General features: G+C 39.9%; 1 protein-coding gene across 2 annotated transcripts; it reads left to right on the top strand.

The window, feature by feature from the left end:
* Positions 1 to 528: 528 nt before the first annotated feature.
* Positions 529 to 16,875, top strand: il17rel (interleukin 17 receptor E-like). Of its 2 annotated transcripts, none has more exons than XM_007578025.2 (18): positions 529 to 1,803; positions 3,803 to 3,830; positions 4,053 to 4,202; positions 6,490 to 6,602; positions 7,211 to 7,325; positions 7,733 to 7,777; positions 10,379 to 10,518; positions 10,984 to 11,055; positions 11,153 to 11,207; positions 11,298 to 11,461; positions 11,996 to 12,040; positions 13,035 to 13,089; positions 13,203 to 13,360; positions 13,990 to 14,049; positions 14,147 to 14,208; positions 15,777 to 15,893; positions 16,292 to 16,342; positions 16,439 to 16,545. In XM_007578025.2, the coding sequence occupies exons 1-18, from the start codon at positions 1,696 to 1,698 to the stop codon at positions 16,452 to 16,454; spliced, it is 1,554 nt and encodes a 517-aa protein (XP_007578087.1). In that variant the 5' UTR covers positions 529 to 1,695; the 3' UTR covers positions 16,455 to 16,545. The 2 variants fall into 2 exon arrangements, with proteins under 2 accessions (XP_007578087.1, XP_007578080.1); XM_007578018.2 differs by having other exon boundaries at positions 531 to 1,803; positions 14,147 to 14,204; positions 16,439 to 16,875.
* Positions 16,876 to 18,811: the final 1,936 nt, after the last annotated feature.

Raw genomic sequence — 18,811 nt, 5'->3', positions numbered from 1 at the left:
GTAAAGTACATTGAAAGGTTGATCACAAAATGCTGCATTTTAGGTGACAATCTATCTAAAGCAACTTTGATTGAACAGAATAGTCTGGCTTGTAGTTTTACTAATTATTTAGAGGATAATTAACTTACCAACTCTTCAAAGGAAGCCTATGAAGTATTTTGAGCATTTTTTCCCCCCATATCTGAGATAGTAGGAGAGCGTTGAGCGGAAGAGGAAGCGGATTTCTTGACATTCGTAGGGAGTTGCCAGAGGTATCAGCTCTGACTAAAAGATGAAAAGGTTACATGTGGTTTGAAAAATGATCTTTTGACGGAAACCAAAACAACAAATTCTGAGATGTCTTTTCAACCTTAAGGCGGTATACAGGAAATATGTCTCTGTACAGCGACTGCTTTGCCCTGTGGCTTTGGGAAAGGTTTGCAACAATGAGCTCATCATATCACATTTTGTCTCTGACAAGAATTTTATTGTAATAACGAAAGTAAGTTATTGTTCTAAACCTAAATATTAAAATGACTTCTAACAGTAAGCTAATGAAGGAGGGTTGAAAATTAAAGCCCTCATAAAGCTTACTATAGTAGTAATATTTAGGACAAATCAAATTATTTGTAAGTTTATTCAAACAGTGTCAAAGAAATTGACTTCATACTAACAAAGTCATCAACACAGCCAAATATTAACATGATTATGTTTTTTTCTTTTAGTTATTAAACACAACTGGGTTACAATTTTTGACCCAGTGTTTGTTTAAAACAGTCAAATTACCTTGTATTTGAAGTAATAAACCATAATTTTTTCTGGTTTAATGTAGCTAACACTAGGTCATGCTAACCATTCTACAAATAAAAGGCGATTTCTCTACTTTTAATTTCACTCTGGGATGAAAAAAGCCTTTTTGAATTTGTAAACAAATTTGTCTTTTGTTGTGCGTTAACATTATCCACACAATCGGGTGACGTTAACTTTGCTATATTTAATTTTACAATTTTACCAAAAACCAAGTTCCAACTTTTGACAGCAAATTTAATAAAAACTTGCTCGCATCTATCCTGACAACAAAAACCCAGGTTTTGGATTAAAATAAACAAAAAATAAATAACCCAGCTGTTATTTTACGGCAAATTATTCCCCCTTTGGTCAAAGTGTGAATGCTAACTATAGCTAGCACTTGTACTTACCAACATCTTAGCAGAAAAAAAATGCTATCGTCTCTCGTAGCGATGAAAAACATTTTATTAAGTGTTAGCTAAAGTTCCTAGCAAAACCATGTGACATTAGGATCTTTACAGAGCATCATTTTACTCTTTTGGATATTTCTGATCCAATATGTGGGTCAAACTAGCTAATCCAGTTTCTAGAAACATTAACTCAAAGTTTGGGTAAAAGCAACAACATATTTGTGTAGGCTAATGTGAGGTACAACTTGTCATCTTTGTTAAAACTGACAACTTTCTCCAGATAGCCAATAGCCCAATTTCTAAGTTACAACACGTTTACAACTTAATGATTAAAGGTTAGAGGATGTAGTGCAGTGGAGCCCCGCCTCCTAGCTGTCACTTCTTCATGTGCTCCACTCTCCAGGCACATATATCATCCTCATCCTGCTGCCTCGCAGACCTCGCAGACCTCGTCCAGCTGTGGATCCCGGCTTGACAGCACATTTAAAAAGGAGCAGCAGCTCAAGTCTAAAAAAATATGATTCACTGGCTTGCCTTGCTGATTTCCTGCTGCTGCTTGAATGGAGCTGCAGCAGAAATCCCTCAACTGGAGAGAATCAAGAAATGTCAGACCAGGTGTTCTAAGGTAAAGCTTTACTCTCAATTACTCTCATGCTGTCACCTGTTAACTAGCTACAATTAAGCCTCCATCTGCTGTTAAGTTCACTTAGACAAAAAAAAAAAAAAAAAGATTTCCAGTAACACTAGTCCTTGTGCAGTTTCTCTTCCCTCTGTGGTCACACAGATTCTGCTTGCTTTGGTTTTCGGGGATGTTTGCTTTGCTTTCAGTAAATCTTTCTGTGGAGCTTGTAAGGCAAGCATTGAGATAAGCACCATGAAGTAGGGATAACCTTTCGGTGCTCTTTGAAGCGACAGTAAGGAAAAGGATAATAATGAAAGAGCATAGCTGGAAGGTAACTTCCCCAAAACTGAGTCACTTGGGATAACAAAGACATTCTCATGAGGCAGCATACTGGAAAACATACCCAGGTGTTTAGGGAAATTGAGTTTACATACAAGTAGATAAAAAAAGAAAGAAAGAAGAAACAGCTGACCTGTGACCGTGTTTACTTCTTTTCATTCTCCCTTCACTGGTGCTGCTTCACCTCGCTCTTAAACAACTTTTTTATGAGCCGTGCAAGTTTCATCTTGTGAAATGCATCCTTAGGGTTCGGCTTCTGACATCACTGTTTATGTCTCCTTAAAATATGCAGCAAACAGCTCCCAGAAAATGTTCAAACATTGTAACGTTTTATAACTCCATTCAGGCTTAGTTTGACATCATCCTCACACCATCCAAACTGTGTGACTTGCTTCACGTAAACCGCTGCTGGACATTTGAATGAAGTTTAGACAGGTGCTGGTTGTTTAGTGTCATTGTAGAAAGGACCTGCCTTTGACCCGTTGTTGTTTTGTAATTTTGTAGTTTTCATGTAAAATGAATGAAAAGAATCTGGTTTTTGTTCAGAAACCCAAAACCACCAGTTTTGGGTTTCTGTATGACTGACTTTTTTGGGTACTGACAATGCATGTGCTCATACATTACCAGGGAGATTTTTGGTACACAAGTCCTGGTCTTTTTGCAACTTTTTCTGGTTTTGTAACAGTTTTTTCCCCCCTGATAATACATTGATTCACCTTTTACTTGGCATTTTTGTGGTAATTTAGAGCTGACTGCTTTTCCATGACAATTCTTTCCTGCCAGAAGTGACGCTCTTTGTGTACTCACTTTGATTTAAAGTACATAATCTGCACTTGGTTTACCATAGGAACATGGTGTTATATGACTTAAATAAATAAAAATCTACTAATCTGTCGTAGGTTGTAATCTATCACATTTTATGGGACTACACTCACCCAGCGAGAGACCAGAAGTTAAACAAATTAATCTGGATAATTCATAAAACTGCTTAGCCACGGAGAGGGAGAAACTGTTATCTAACGGTTTAGGTACATGCAAAAAAAAAAAAAAAGTAAAAAAGTTTCAGGTCCAAAATAGGAGACCAAAACTGGGAATATCTACGTATTAAATGAAGACGTAAATCATCAATGGGGTGACTTCACCGAGAGTCAGACTTTCCGGAGGTCAAAAGGATTCGTGTCTCTGTTGATTTAGCCAACATGTCACAGTCGAGATGATCACATTTTGCTCCAGTCAATAAACACAGTCTGTCAAAACATCTGGGGTCAAAGGAAACATTTCCAGTCCGGTCACTTCCCTGGGATGACACACTCAGAAGGTGTTTTTCTTATTTATTGTAGGTCCTCAGTACTACTCACTGATTTAGATTTAGTAATCCAAAGCCGTCTGTCACAGAAAAGGAACAAAAGCAGAAGGAGGGACCTGGCCACAATTAGAAACGTTAAAAATAAGCATCTTCCTGGTTAGGCTTGACAAAGGCTGTGCACGTGCCCACACCTTAAAGGAATGAGGATGCGGAAAAACCCTTCTTCAGGTCACTGTTTTTGTTTGCTTGGTTACAGTTCAGGTTTGGAAAACAGCAGCACTACTGCTCACAATAATAATGACAAAGTATCTCACCTCACTGCCTCCCTTTCTTTTCTGTTTTCTTTTTCCTCCGCAGGGACTCAGCTGCAAGACCCGTCTAGATTGTGAGTGTGAATGACACGTGCACAAGCATCGTAAACGTTTCTGCACAACAGCTCCAGAGATGTCAACTTGTTGAGCAACAAGACTGTGGTTCTTTTGTACTCTGATTCATCCAGAGTACAAAATCATCTGAGTCATTTTACTAGGATTGTAACATCACACAAGTTTCACTCATATCTCCTCCAAAGCATCCGACTCAGCGTCCCTGTCTCTGGTTTCAACAGATTGGTTCATGCCTGCGTGTCACGACCCGGCTGAGGGCCTCAACATCACCAGCCTGATCCATAACGTGAACATCTCCACGGTCATGAAGTGTGAGGACAAGCAAAAGTGCAGACTCCACCTGAAGATCCACACGGTTGTGCAGCTTATGGGTAGGTAGCGCCGACGACTTTATGTTGACATTAACCTTGCCTATACGGCGGTGCCAAGCTTTAACGTGGCTTCAAAGTAAACTGCGCACAACGCCTCTCAGAGGTGTTTATGTCCTTTGACCTTTTCAGCATTCTGCAACGTTGACGCAACTTATGTGGTTAGACAAACCGTGTTGTTTAGTGCGTTTTGGGACAACCGACACTTTTAAGTGGGAAGCAACAGAGAAAAGAAGCAGCAGAGTCATTTCTTTCATCCACAACAAACCCCAAACATACAGCCAGACCTATAAAGCATAGTCGTGTGTGGTGGAGGGATCAGACTAGAATGCACACAGGGAAGCGGGAGTCTCGCAATAACCAAATTAAGGTTTTCTCTCAACGAGAGAGAAAACCAGATGAACACAGGCAACATGGGGGAAAGTCTGTTAAGGACTTTCCCCCATGTTGGGGTATGCAGAAGCAATAGCTGGAGGAGAGATGAGGAGATAGAAAACAGCTGTGCTGAGAGACAGGCCGAGCGACGGAACACAGAAATAGACCTAAACGAAGGGAAAACGATGAAATTAACAAATGGTGAAGAAACTATAGCTGCATTGTCGTCGTCCGATCTTTGTCTCCGTCCCCCCCCCCCCGAAATGCAGGTCAAGCAGAAGGCGAAAGATAAGTAATAAAAAGAAAACAGGAAATGCTAATTTAATGCAATTCCCGGTAAGCCATAAAAGTTAAATATGGTGAAAACTCTTGGCTTTATTTGCTCTATCCCGAGTGTCAGTTCCTGCTGACATTTAACCAAATCCAGGAGGCCATAAATGGCCTGACGTAAAGTCGTCTTAGGTAACATTTGCCACAAATTTGACCTCCATGTAGGAGACAAATTACGGCTGGGTCTCAGAGAACCGCTAACAAACAAGCTAGTTTTTATTAAGCCTTTTGGGCTACGTTTAAATTCCCAGTCAGGTCAGCGTGCCTGCCATACTCCATTGACATGTTGCAGGTCTGTAATGGAAAGACTACTGGCAAAAACCACAAAGAAGGTGAGGGGAAGTAGTCTTCTTTGTGGTTTGTAGTTTGTTTCTTTTTTTCCAGACAATATACAGCATTCCATCATCCCCCATAAAACGCTGCATAAGCTCCCAAGTAAAGCGGGCCTTGTCGCTCCAACGCCTGAATAAGACGCCAAAGTCTGATTCATCAGCTAGCATAATTCAGCCATGCTAGCGCCATGTTCTTGAATTTCTTTATGGCTTTTTGAGAGACATTTTTGCCTACTTCCTGCTTTCTGACAGGTTCTTTTAAATGATTTCTGGCTGTAATCAGGCCCAGATGCGGCCAGTCAAACTGAAATATGTGATTCCTGATATGAATGACTGATATGAATCGCCTAAAGTGAGACTATTTTCCATCTAGCAAAACTAAACAACCCTCTTCACTCATCAGTATTTTTTTTCTTACTATAATTAGTAAAACATTGTTTTTTTTACCAGCGTTATTAGCAGAAAGCCTAATGCATACAGTTGCAGTCATTGGAGCAAAAAATGAAATTATTAAATAGCTGTTGACATTAATACGTCTAATCAGATCCTAATGACAACCAACTCAACTGCCATGTCTTGTTTTTCATTTTTATTCAACCTAAGCAAAGAGGAAGGTCTGGTGGAATATCTATCACCAGCTGTGATGATGGACTTTTAAAATAATGCCGACTTTCTATGCAGCACCAGGTTCAGCTGCCAACGCACACCGTTGAGTGAGCATATGCCCTTGGCACCCAGAATAGGCCTTTCTCTTCTTATATAACCTGAGGAGGAAGTTGTAAGAGTTACTGATAGGCTGCAGTCAGGCAAACCTGGAGATTAGTCACGTTATGAACATATTTGGATGCAGGGCAGTGAAGGAAGTCTCCCCTGCGAAACCCGTCGTGCTCCAGTAAAAATGGCCTTTGCGGGACAAAACAGACCAAATTGACTTCATCTTTCTGGCATCACTAATAGTGTAAACAATAAGGTCAGATTATTCTTCCTTTTTTTTTTTTTATTAAAAAGGGCACATGCGGACATATGCATTACATCCTTGTTTGTGTAAGAGACATCCTGCAAAAGTTCTTCCCTGTTTGGACGGAAGAGGGGAAATCCCTCAGGTTGGACTGAGTCTGCAGTCCAGTCATCCAGTCACTTATCAAAAAGCGTTTGCCAAGTCTTAATAGTGTTTAACAGTTCGCTGACTAGTGAGCATTTTCTGTTTCATAACCGAGTTATTTTTCACTGACTTGTTTCCTTCTTGGTTTTAGATCCAGACTCCGTCAGCGGCGTATCCATTTGCACCAGCAGCGCTGGGATGATGACAAAATGCCAAATTGTGCAATTCACCAAAGCATCGAGGAGATCAATGTCTGGACTGCCGGTAATGTTTGCAGACATTTATGCTGCTCCGCAGTACATTTTTAATAACATACAGCATCCTCCAAGCTCCAAAAAAAATAAAATAAAAAAGCCTTACGGTAAATCATTGCTTCATTACAGCAGCATGATATTACAGAAAAGCATTGAAAAACCCAACGTTTAAGTACATTTTTCACATTAGCCAAACTGGAACTCCTTAGTTACTGCCCTACCATGACAAAAGTAAAAAATTTATTGGAATTTTGTGTGCTTTAGCCATATAAATAAGACATTTTTGCTGCAAAAAAGCTGACTCAGATGGGTGTGAATCAAAAGCTCAGCATGTAAAAAAAGCACCTTATCTCCATCGTTAAGTGAAGTGGTGGACAGTTTCTCTTCAGCAAAGTTTTATATGCAAGGCAAGTTTAGAGTGAAATGTATTTTGTGAAGGGTTCGTATCTCATTGTTCGTTTAATGCCAGAAGACTGACTCAAATTTCTATTTTGCATTGATGTTTCGCATTTGCATGACTTTAGCTGTATTCAAAAGATGGTGAAGTCACTGAAGTGTGACTTGCATGTCATAACCGGAGTTTATTTATTTATTTTCCCCCCCATCTTTTGCCTGTAGGTGACAGTCGAGAATGATTACACTGAAGTGTCTCCAAGCCAGCACTTACAAGTAACGGTGAAAACAGTCCCGAGTTACTGTGGCATAACTTGGACTAGCAAGTACCATACCCCTGGTAAGAAAACAAAAACACCTAAATGAGGTTGCAAGTATTTCCTTTATGCCACAAACGGAAACAGGAACTAGCACACTAAGAGTTAGTAAATTGGCAACCATGACGGAACGTAACTAATTTGCAAAAATTAACAGGGATAAATATAAGTTAGCCAAAAACATCACAACCAACTGAGCAATGCCTGCTTTGGTGCCTTTTTTTTTTTTTGCAACCTGGGTGTTAACTGAGTATGCTGAATACTCCACATTGTTTGGTATTGAGTCATTTGTGATATGGTGTTCTTCAGAAGGGTTTGAGATTGTCCTGATAGAGTAAACCACAAAACACTCGCATGGAAGAGTTGTTTTACATGTTGCACCATCTCTTCCGCTCTCTTTTAATAGCGTTTTTTTTTCCTTTTTCCACAGAATGCTCGCATGAAGATTTGAGAAAAAATGTTCCTGAATGCATCAGTGAGTACATATCCTGGTTTTCTCTGAGTCTATAGAAGATTTTATGATTGCAGGATCATAAAATCCTACCCTCTCAAGGTAATGAGAGCTACCCTCTCATTATCTTATGCTTCATTCAGTTGTTGGTGCAACAGGTCATGAAAGGAAACCTCGACGTCTCTCTCCCGCAGCAGAGAATAAATAAATCAGAATAAATCTCTTAAATTTATTCTGTTCGGCAATAAGGCATTTCTAAGCCATAAGGGACATGAATAGTTCATCTAGAGAGTTCTTGGTCTGCTTTGACCTCTCCACCGTATCAGGGGTTGCCTGATACGGTGGAGATATGGATATGGATCTTTTCCAAAAAGATCCATATCTTTTTGGAAAAGTTGAGGGTTAGAATAGAGACAGGCTGGTGAATCAAGAACTTTTTATCTCATTTTGCCATGACAGACAGGACCAGCGCCCAGATTACTGCGGTCAGTGACCTCAAGATACTTGAAGAAATACTCCCAACCCAGGAGGAATGATTCATCTTTTTATGCATCCTTTGTGGACCACATTGTTGGTAATCCACAACATCTCAAAAGAGAAAACTTTCTTTACAAACTTTCCCCTCACGACACTAACTCAACAGTGTGTCAAGTGAATGGTGTGTTAAGATGCAATTCTAAGAAAAAGAAGTGCTTGATTGTTCCCATATAGTGGAGTCTTGGAGGCAAGTGTTTCTTTCAACAAGTACGGGCCATCTTTCACCGTCAGGGTCAAAAGGTGGTGACAGATTTCAAAGACTAAAATGTAGACTTCAAAGGCAGGGATGCTACAGGTTGAGCAGGCTTCTCTTAACAAAACAAGTATAAAGGTTCTCCAGAAAGCAAGGACTTTGAAAATCCCAGACACTAAGTAGAGCATGCAAGTTGGACCTCCAGATTGTTCCAGATTTCGCCATGTTGAGGAACAAAATCATCACTTTGTGTGATGACAAAGTGGCAAAGGAGATGGGATCTTAAGCGGAATATGGGGAAGTATGACTAACTGTGGAGTTGAGTAACGACCAGAGACAAGGCCGGGTGCGGAGGAAAACTCCAAAGACAAGAAAATCACATCAAAGAAAGAGCAAGAAAATACCTTGTTGCATTTATTTTCTATGACTGAAGTGGATATTTGCTGCATTTAAAGGCGCCGCTTAAACAAGCCTGTAAACATCTACGAAATGCCAGTTGTGCAACTGAGTTTTCTTAACGTACGTAAAATGCAAAGACAGTGATTGAGTCTATATGTCAGGAAGGAATTACAGCAAGATGTGGCTTATCTCTGATGGTACAACCAGTACGTCATTTCTTCATTGTTATCTGCTGTGCAATGTTTTCATAATTAGACATGACATGGAGCAATGGTCTGACTAAAGCCTTGATCATTGTATTTGCTTGGAAGTACAACACTGCACGGCAGATTTTGCAGACCATCTTCACACACTCTGTGGAATAGAGGGATGGAGCTAAGTGGCTTGGTTTGTTCCAGTCTTTGTATGAAAGTTGTTTCTAGTGATATTTTGACCAATGTGGGTTTTTGACGTAGTCAATCGGGCTCATGTCCCAGAAAAGCACAATCTTTGGTGAGCTTGATTAATTGTCGTGTGAATAAACAGGTTTTCTATTGCTTTGTTGGAGGTCTCGTCAATGCCTTTGAATGCAAAAGTTACTATTTGGTGTTTCAGCAAAGGGTTATTTTACTGTGTGCTGAGGAATCCGAGAACAGATAGAAAAAAACTAAAAGTTGTGCCTTTATTTCTCACTGTCTTCAACGTAGAGCCTTTAAAACCACAAAAAGAAATCAGAATATTTTTCTATATAAACCGTGGTGCTTTAAGTGTTATGTTTAAGTTATGATACTGACCAGATGTTCATTTCTATCTACTAGTTGGTTCTCAGTCATCCAGGACTAAAAAAGGTTTAAAAATAAAGCAACTTAAGTTATAATTTATATAGCCTATAACTTCTTTTGGGAGCCATTTCAATAAATCAATGTTTATGAGGGAATTTATTAAGAGCAGTTACTTATTAAAGCTTTTTTATTTAGAACCTTACATTTTTGTAAAGGTGTAGCAGAGATCAGATCAGTCAGACTGAACAAAACTCATATCTAAGCAACCTTTGAATTTTAGTTTTAAGCAGGTTGCTGATTGAGAAAAACACGTTTGATGTGCATTACTAGTCATTTTTGGTTCTGCAGCTTGAATGTGGTTTAAAAACTTTTTAAACCACATTTTAAGTAACATTTCACTGTAACTCTTCACACACCCCGGAAATTAGTCTTAAGAAATTTTCCTGCTTATGGTGCCCCCCCAGCCCCCCAAATAATGAGATGGGATTTACAGCCATGGGTTTGAGATGTATCCTATTAATCAAAACAGCAACAGAAACCATGTAGAATGCTTTCTTTGGCATTAGTATAACATTTTATTATTGCTAGAGCAGAGAAGGCAGCTGGTGCAAGGCACCGGTCGAGCAATAACCGTCTCCTCCTCATGCCAGGAAGATTACAGGAGTTCAGCCCTACACTTTATTTTCTCATTGCCAGCTTCGGTTTCTGATTGCAGTTTTGTTTTGTCTCTTTCAGCTGGCAAGCTGTCTTACACTGCAAACCCAGAAAAGAAGGAGCTGGCAGTGAGTGTGTCGGACATGCTTCAAGGTTACGACTACCATCTCCGTCTCTGCCTCAGGGATTTCATCTGCTCTGGCACGGGAGCTTACACTCTGGTTAGAAACTATGACTTGTGTTGCAAAACGTCAAAACTGAGGGCAGCAAACCCTAAAATCGCTGCACGATGCTCAAACTAAAGCGTTAATAACTTTAACAGAATCATAATACACTATTAGATAGCTTACCTGAACACGAAATGTGTAGTAGGATAATCTGTTGTACCCGTCTACCTGCTTTTGTTGTGAAGTCATTCCCACCTACTTCGCCACGCCTACATTTAAAATAGTAACTTAACATTTTTAAGTTCTACTTTAGACTATCCTGTATTACTTGAATGTCGTCTTGTGACTCATCGCTCATGCACTTTCCATGCAATTACTCTGACTCACTTTAATCAGTGAACAAAGGTTAATGCCACAATCACTGCACTATTACAGCCCTCATAAGAAGTGCTTGGTAGAAGCTACTTTATTGTATCTTATTGGGAAGAAAAAACAAAGACAGATTTTCTTCCTTTTCAGATAAAAAAGGAGCAACCCCTCAAGACAGCCGTCCTTCAGTATTCCAGACCTTTGCCTTGCCTTTGTATTGAGGTAACTTCCTTACCAGCAATCCGGCCTTTGGATCGATGAGTAATCGCTTTCATAAAAGAATGCCAACTTGTATTTCTCATTATGTAATTCCTTGTAGGGCTGGTCAGCTTTTATGGATGCCCCGAGAGTCCAGGTCTGCCCATTCAGAAACCGTGAGTCAAAAAACTATGGTGTTACTCATATGTTCTTATGTCACTGTGTATACAAGAACTTATTATATGTTTGACCCATTTTCCCTGCAGGTCTTGATGAACTGTGGTTTGGAATCACCTTTGATCCGCTGGAGGAGGCGTTGATATGGGAACCAGCTTGTCCCGTCACAGCTGTGGCTGGTTTATGTGAGAAACGAGAGGACGGCGTCTGCGTGGATCTGCCTGATTCATTGCAGAATGTCAGCAGAGATAAGGTATAAGATACACGTCGTTGAATTGAATTAAACATGACGGACATATCGGGTAATGGTAAGGGTCAGGAATGTGGACGTAGCCTTGTTTTGTTAGAGGAATACTGGTTCGCTAATGCAAAAATGAGGCATGATGTCAACACGCACACTACACCGTAAACAGTTTCCCTCTTGCCAAGCGTTCTGGATTTCTCAAACCGAGAGGCTTTCAACAAGAACTGTTTACGTGTTGAAGTAAACTGCGTCACTTTGCACTTTACGAGGTATCTAATAAAGTAATGATTTTGTCCCGACAGTCACTTTCAACCTGCAAACGCTATAAACACTGCAACATAACTGTGTAGCCACAGGAAAGCCGGAGAACAAATCTTCTTTGGCCTAAAGCCCCAGGCGTGTCATTTGAGTTCCACATTCTGCGTTTGCTATAAAAATAGCCGATGAAGCAGAAAGTCCTGTTGGAAATTTGAGTAAAATAAACCTAATTATCTAAGATGAAACTTAAGGTAAATGACCTTTGCGTTCACCAATGTTTTTCAGATCACATTTGCTAAAGTGGATCCCCACCCTCAACTGTGCATGAAGGTAAGGATTTCTATCTCTTCAGGCGTTTTTTACACGACATAAATAAATGACATCATTGTTGGAATTCCTCTTAAGTCAATATGTACAAGGACATCTTTCAGCTTGTTTAGTTAGCAAGCCCTTCTCTTTATTTGGCCCAGACAAATATGGAATAAAATGTTGAAAATTCATCAAGCTAGCAAAGTTTAGCCTAAACAGGCCTGGTTTGAGTCATTTGGGCTTACCAAATGTAACCTAGTCTTTGAGATTCAGGTTTAGTTACTAACCAAGCTAGCTAACCAAATTTATCCCGACTTCATCGACTAACCAACACCTCCAGCCCGCACCGGAATTTCTCCAGACTAAATGCCTTTTTATCTTTAGCTCTACTGGTGGATGGCGTTGGAAACTTTGAAACGAGAAACTGTACGAAACTGGAACAATTAAGTTATTATGGTTCTTTCCCGAAAACAGTCAAATTGCTTCCATAAGGATATGGAGCTTCTTGAGAATATCAGGAATTTATTAGTGAGAGGAAGCATGCGATACTCATTACAGAGCTGAAATACAAGGCAGCCTTCAGCTGACAGCCTGTTTTACAACTTCGTTAGTATCTCTAAATAAAACCAGAAGGGATTAGCCTGAGTTTTGGAAATGTCTCGTAAAATCTAAGTGAACTGGAGCCAAAGCTATCTGGAAATTCACCATCAATAAACCACATAATTTATTGATCATTATTAAGGGAGATTTTTCTCAGCATTCCAAAGCAATCGACTCCAAATGTTTCATGTAGTTACAAATGTCTGAAATATTTTCAGAATATCATATTAAATGACACACACATGAAGGAAACTATTCAAATTTTTCAGAATTCTGTCTGCAATTAGATGCAACACTTAGCTGAAAACACAACGCAGACACAACGTGTCATTTCCTTTCAAATGTTTTCCATGTGTAGCAGAAATATTTTAAGACTTTTTCCTGTTAAATGTTTTTAACATTTCAAATCTATCAGTTTACGGTAGGCTCTCAGTCCTGGATCCGATGCCCTTTCGCTGACAGCATCAAAGGTGCGTTTGTGTTTTATATCACGATGCTGATGGAAATTAAAATGTTTCTGAGTGAACTTCTGCATTAGGACGCATTTCAGGAACTCACTGTAACCTTTTTCTTTTTTGTCTAGTATGGGACATGATTGTGTCGAGCCAACACGGCTATGAAGAACTGCAGATTCTGTCACGAGTCACGGCGAAGTTCTCCGTGGGGCCGTGGGGGACGTCTGCTGGTGAGTCTGCAGATTCACCAGCAGACCAGACCACCTACACGATACTTGTAGACGTTGTAAGTATCATCAAGTTATATGAATTTAATGACCTATTGTCCTGTTCTTGTTTTTTTGTTTTTGTTTTACTAAACATGCTTGGACTTGTCTTTCCTGCAAGTCAATGCTTTTGTGTTGCTCCAAGAGTCCTATATGTTGCTAGGAAGCAATAGATTTCCTCTCAAGTGTCTCCGTTATCAACAGATCCATAAAAGTAATTACGCTTCCAAGATCGTGTTATGATGCGTTTCTGTCAACATGTCAGCCACGTAGAATATGCAGGAAGTTGTTCCACGAAGCGTAAAATTATATCTCGTATCCATGCAGAACACTGGCACGGGTAATTATTGTGTCATTACTTCTAGGCTTTTGACCTCACTTCAAGGAGACAACGGAGAGGCGTAAAGGTTAATCATAACAAGAAGGAAACATGTAGTTTAGATGTTGATCTGGGAAGTCTTGTTTTGATCTGTATGAGGAGAGGAGATAGATTTTAGCATTCGCAGATCTTCCAGCAGAGAGATAAAGCAACACAAACAAACCCCAAAGTCCGACATAAAAAGGAAATAAAAAAATTAAAAAACCAGAAATTATGGGAGCCTTTAAAGCCGCTACGATTGTAACGTTTTTGCTATTTTCCTGTCTTTAGGAAAAACAGAAACCTGTTGAATTACAGCTACGGGGCAAAGAGTGCAACTTTTGTCAACAGGTACGTTCACGCTCTCAAAGATTCTTAAAAACCAACGGCTTTCTTCTGCGCATTCAGTCAGGCGACGGCGCTGAATGCTCCTTTTGTATTTGTACAGGTGAAGAGGGTTGACGTGAAGTATGCCACCACAGTCGTTCACTGCACCAAGAGCTGCAGTAAGTAAGCCTTTTGTTACTGCCTGTCTCAGACTTTCAAAGAACCTGTCCATCTCTATTCACGGCTGGATTTTCTCTTTTCCTTTGAATATGAGGAAATGCTCCGGTTTGACATGCAAATTGTTCCTAGAACTTATTTTTCAGGCATTAATTTCCATCTGATCTACTGATGTTGATGTTTTTTTTGAGAGCAATTACAAAAGCATAAGCCTCCAAATAATCTTTCTTTCGATGCTTTTTACTAAATAAAAGCAGGACGTACTTTACCCGAAGGTACCAATGGGATATCTTGTTTTGATGTTCTTCTTCGCTTTGTAGTTGTAAAGAGCAGAATGTGCACTGATAGTGTCTTCTTGCAAGAATTTAAAAATATGCAAGAGTTCATTGGTATTATGGCCAGTAGTGCAACTTCAAGAAGTTCCTCAAAGCTTATTCTCTACAAAATTAAAAACACGGATCGTGACATCATGCACGAATTAACTTGTTGATTATATCACTATTTAACATTTGCAACTTTTGTCAACTTGATCTTCTCTTATTCTCTTTGCTTACAAAAAACTGGGTTTTAATTTATTTTTTTGTCTAAATTATTTTTGGTAATAAAGTCATGGGGTTTTTATGTTTTGTTTCCCCCCCGCCCCCAAAACTAACTTACTAAAACAACAAACAAAAAAAGGCTTAGGCCATTATTTTAGGAAGCCCAGTGGTTGGGTTGCTTGGAGAATCATTCATCCAGCAGTCTGCCGTGAGTTAAAAAATGCTTAAAGTTGACAGGAAATTTGAAAATATCACTTGATAATTATGTGTTATTGGAAGATTAATGCTTGAACACCAACTATAAAGTCTTAAAAAAAATGCAAACATTTGAAAAAAACTTAAATAAATAAGCAATGTTTAGCCTGGTGGGGGTCCAAGTAAAGCCTGGTGGCCCGCCAGGCTTATCATAATGATACACTGGGGGAAACACTGATATTATATAATGTTCTGCAGCACACAGGCTGTAAACTTGGGATTTTCAAAACCAAAGACAGGAAGTCAGAAAGTAAGCAAGGAAAGAAGGAAAATAGCTGGATGGACAAAGACGTAGACAGGTGTGTTGGTGGATAAATTAAATATGAAAATGATGTACGTCATCGACTTCTTCCAGATTTGAAACAAATTCCACAAAATATCATTGGTACTCTAATAAAATCCTAATTCTGTTTTTGCCTCTTAGCTGACAGAATCTCACTTGTGTAAAAAAGAAAGAAAGAAAGAAGCAGTGTCCTGTTGTTTCAGCTAATCTCCACTGTGGTGAGGCAGCAAAGTTAGAAAATACAAAACTTAGCTGCATTTTCATTCGTCCAGATTAATTTCCTTTGTCATGACAACCAGGATGCAGATACATCCTCACACCACACACACACAGATTTGGGCTTTAAAGGGGGAACACTGCATATCTTTTCCGTTTAAAAACCAGAAAGTAAGCTGCATCATTTAAGTCACAAATAGACGTAAAAGCTGGTCTCTCTAATTTCAGAAAGATAAAAAACAAAAAACACGTGTCATATCAAGCTCGATTTCTCGTTCCAGTGTCCAAATCGTCTTCCCCGGCTCCTCCTTACGACTTGACGCAGATTATTCTACCAGCTGCCGCTTGCCTCTCTGGCATCATCATCATCACTCTGGTGTTCTGGTTACTGCTTCGAGGTAAGCGCGTAGTACAAATGTTGCCGTTTGTGTAATCAGTTCTGCTGACACATTGCAGTAGGAGCGCTGCATTGGTTTGGGCTCGGCTCCAAATTCGCAACCTTGTAAAGCCATTAATCTTCTTTTTTTTTCTTCTTCTGCTCGGTCACAATGAATGTACAAAAACTCGGCGTCAAAGAGTTCAAAGCCGTTGTTGTTTGTGTACGCCGGCGCTCTCCTTGCCAACCTTGTGAAATATTTGCATGCACATAATTGGCTTCCTTTTTAAAAATGGGTGGGTCGACAGACGACTTAAAATCGCCTCTATTTAGGTCAGCACTCATTATGACATGCACACAGGTTCGTTCATCCAGCTCACCTGCTTCCTTATCTGTTCTTCCTCCTCCCGTGTACTTTAGTGTATCGCAGCAGAAAAGGAAAAGCAGGCGTCTGCCTCTCCGAAAAAACAGGTAACACTTTATTTGTTTGTTGTGCAACGAGCGCGGCTTCAAAAGGTCAAGCTTCGCCTAAAACGCATCTCTTCTCTCTCCCTCGCGTTGCTGCAGGCGCCGACGTGTTTGATGTGCAGACTCAGCTCCCGGTCAGTCGGAAGATCCTCAAAACCGGCGAGGCGGAGAGCAGAAACAACGAGAAGGCCAACTTACTCTTGAACTGACCCTGGAACGGCGCTTGGGTCTGAAGCACTGGTTGCACTGTGCAGTATAAAAGATGTTACAAAAAAACGCCAAAGTTCTCCATTGAATCCATTTGTGTTCCTTCTTTCAACATTTCACGTTTTTAACTGTAAATATGCTCGGTAGCTTGCTTGTTGTAGCTCAATGCTGTTTTATTCTCGTGCACATCTGTCTTTGTGCTCCGCTGTCTGTTTTAGTGAAAATGAACTGAACGCCGATGTCTTAAGTTAAAACCGTCAAGAGGCAATGCATTTTTTTTGTCCTTATTTAAGAGTTTATTTTCAATAAAATGTTAAAATGCATAAAAACGGACAAATTAGATTTTTTTTTGTGGAAAAGAAACTGGAGAAAAAACCTGGTCATGTTCAGCACGTTCTCTGGCATCTCATGAAAACGAATTTCATGGAAAGTACGCTTCGTTTGTGCAGGTGTGAATGCGCAGTCGAACTCTGATGAGGACCAAAGAAGCTAACCATAGTTCGCCTGGAAACCCAAGTCTCAGTTTGGTTGAAGTCAACTCCGGCACAATTTGAACGCACATCCTAATTGTCATCAGACCGGAGACCGCTCCAAAAGCGGGAAACAGACTAGCTAGTGTGCAGTACGTTCTGGGGGAATACAACCAAAACAAACACGCCAGCGCTAGCAGAAGAACTCACTCGTGGTCTTTCACAACCACTATAGTTTGATGCCACTCCCTTTGTTGTTTATATTTTGTCAAGGAGGAAGTTTGTGGTCACATCTTCTTCAGATGTTTTCTGTGATCTTCTGCAGACGTCAGAGCGCGTTTCTGCATAAAACACGGCAACAAACCTCTGGACAATCACACAACACTTCAGAAAAAGCTTCGTCAAAATAGTTCGACTCAGGTACGGAGAGGTGTTTGCTTTTTGGCGCAGTCATGCCGTTCCTTTTCTCCGGCTTGGACGGTGGTTGGTTGCTACGGCAGCTGCGCTCGGAATAAAAAGGTCATCAAAACACCTATTTGCTTTAGGCAGATGGATTTTGTGCAGCCTTAAAAACAATCTTTGCGGGGTAAACTTTCCAGTTTCCTGGTAAAAGTTTCCATGTTTGCTGAGCTGCGCTCTTGCTACTGTTTGCCGCGCCTCCCTTTTTATCCTTTTCGTCTTTACCCAACTCCCGTGCAACTGAATTTATGGAAAAAAACAACATGAATCAGATGACTCAGAAAGCCATTAGAAACATTGTTAAGTGGCATGAAGCAGATTTATGCAATGCTGCTGAGATCCACCCCAAAAAACAAAACAAAACAAAAAAAAAACTGAGTAATGTAGATTGGCAGGGGAGGAAATGTTTACACCCAAGGACAAAGACTGTCGCCATACTTAAGTAATTCCCAAAGAACATGTTCTAAATTGCACACACCACCATGTTTTAGATTATCCACTTCTCCTTTCATCGCCGCTTTATTCTGCCTGCGCCTGCAGCAGATCTGAAGAAAAGCTTTAATAAAAGACGCCCAAACAGACATGCACACGCGAAGTTGGACCTGTTCAGTGTTTTTTTGTGCCTGCAACAAAAGGAGCATCCTGGCTGTGTTTTCTTACTTTCTTCAACAGCCGTTAAACGGCACATTAAAAATAAACGTGGACTGATTTATTTTTCCAAACACACATCGAGACGAGAAGAGATGGAAAACAAAAAAAAAAAAAAAACGGTGGTGCACAAACAACCATGACCTTCAAGCTGCAAACCCAGTAGAAACTGGGATGAGATGGAAATGAGTGCACTGACTCAGAACCAGGTCTGAGAACAAGCAGAACCAGGACCACCTAGTGTGATATGATATAACACCTGTTATGAACACTAAGAAGCTTTCATAAATGGCTATGATTGTTGTCATGAAGTGTCATTCAGTAACTAATGACACTTTTAATGCATGTTTTTGTACAACTTTGCTATAAAAGTGTCATTATTTACCGAATGACACCTCATGACAGCAGTCAAACATTTAAGACTCCTTCCTGTTCATAACAGATGTTATGTCATGTTTATGACAGTGTCATCTCAGTCTTATGCACACCCCTTCAAAAGAACCTGTTAATGTTTTATCTTATTTCATCTGTATTAAGATGTTTGCAATAGAAACTAGACCAAAATACTTGGTAGCATTTTGAATTTTTGCATTGAAAAACACATTAGGGTGACTTAATGCTCTAAAATTGGCTTTAGATACGAGTGTTTGTGTGTGTGAGTGTGTGTGTGTGTGTGTGTGCATGTGTG

The sequence above is a fragment of the Poecilia formosa genome, unplaced genomic scaffold (assembly GCF_000485575.1).
Source record: "Poecilia formosa unplaced genomic scaffold, Poecilia_formosa-5.1.2 Scaffold9, whole genome shotgun sequence".
NCBI classification, from domain to species: Eukaryota; Metazoa; Chordata; class Actinopteri; order Cyprinodontiformes; family Poeciliidae; genus Poecilia; species Poecilia formosa.
This window is presented reverse-complemented; position numbering and strand designations above follow the sequence as displayed.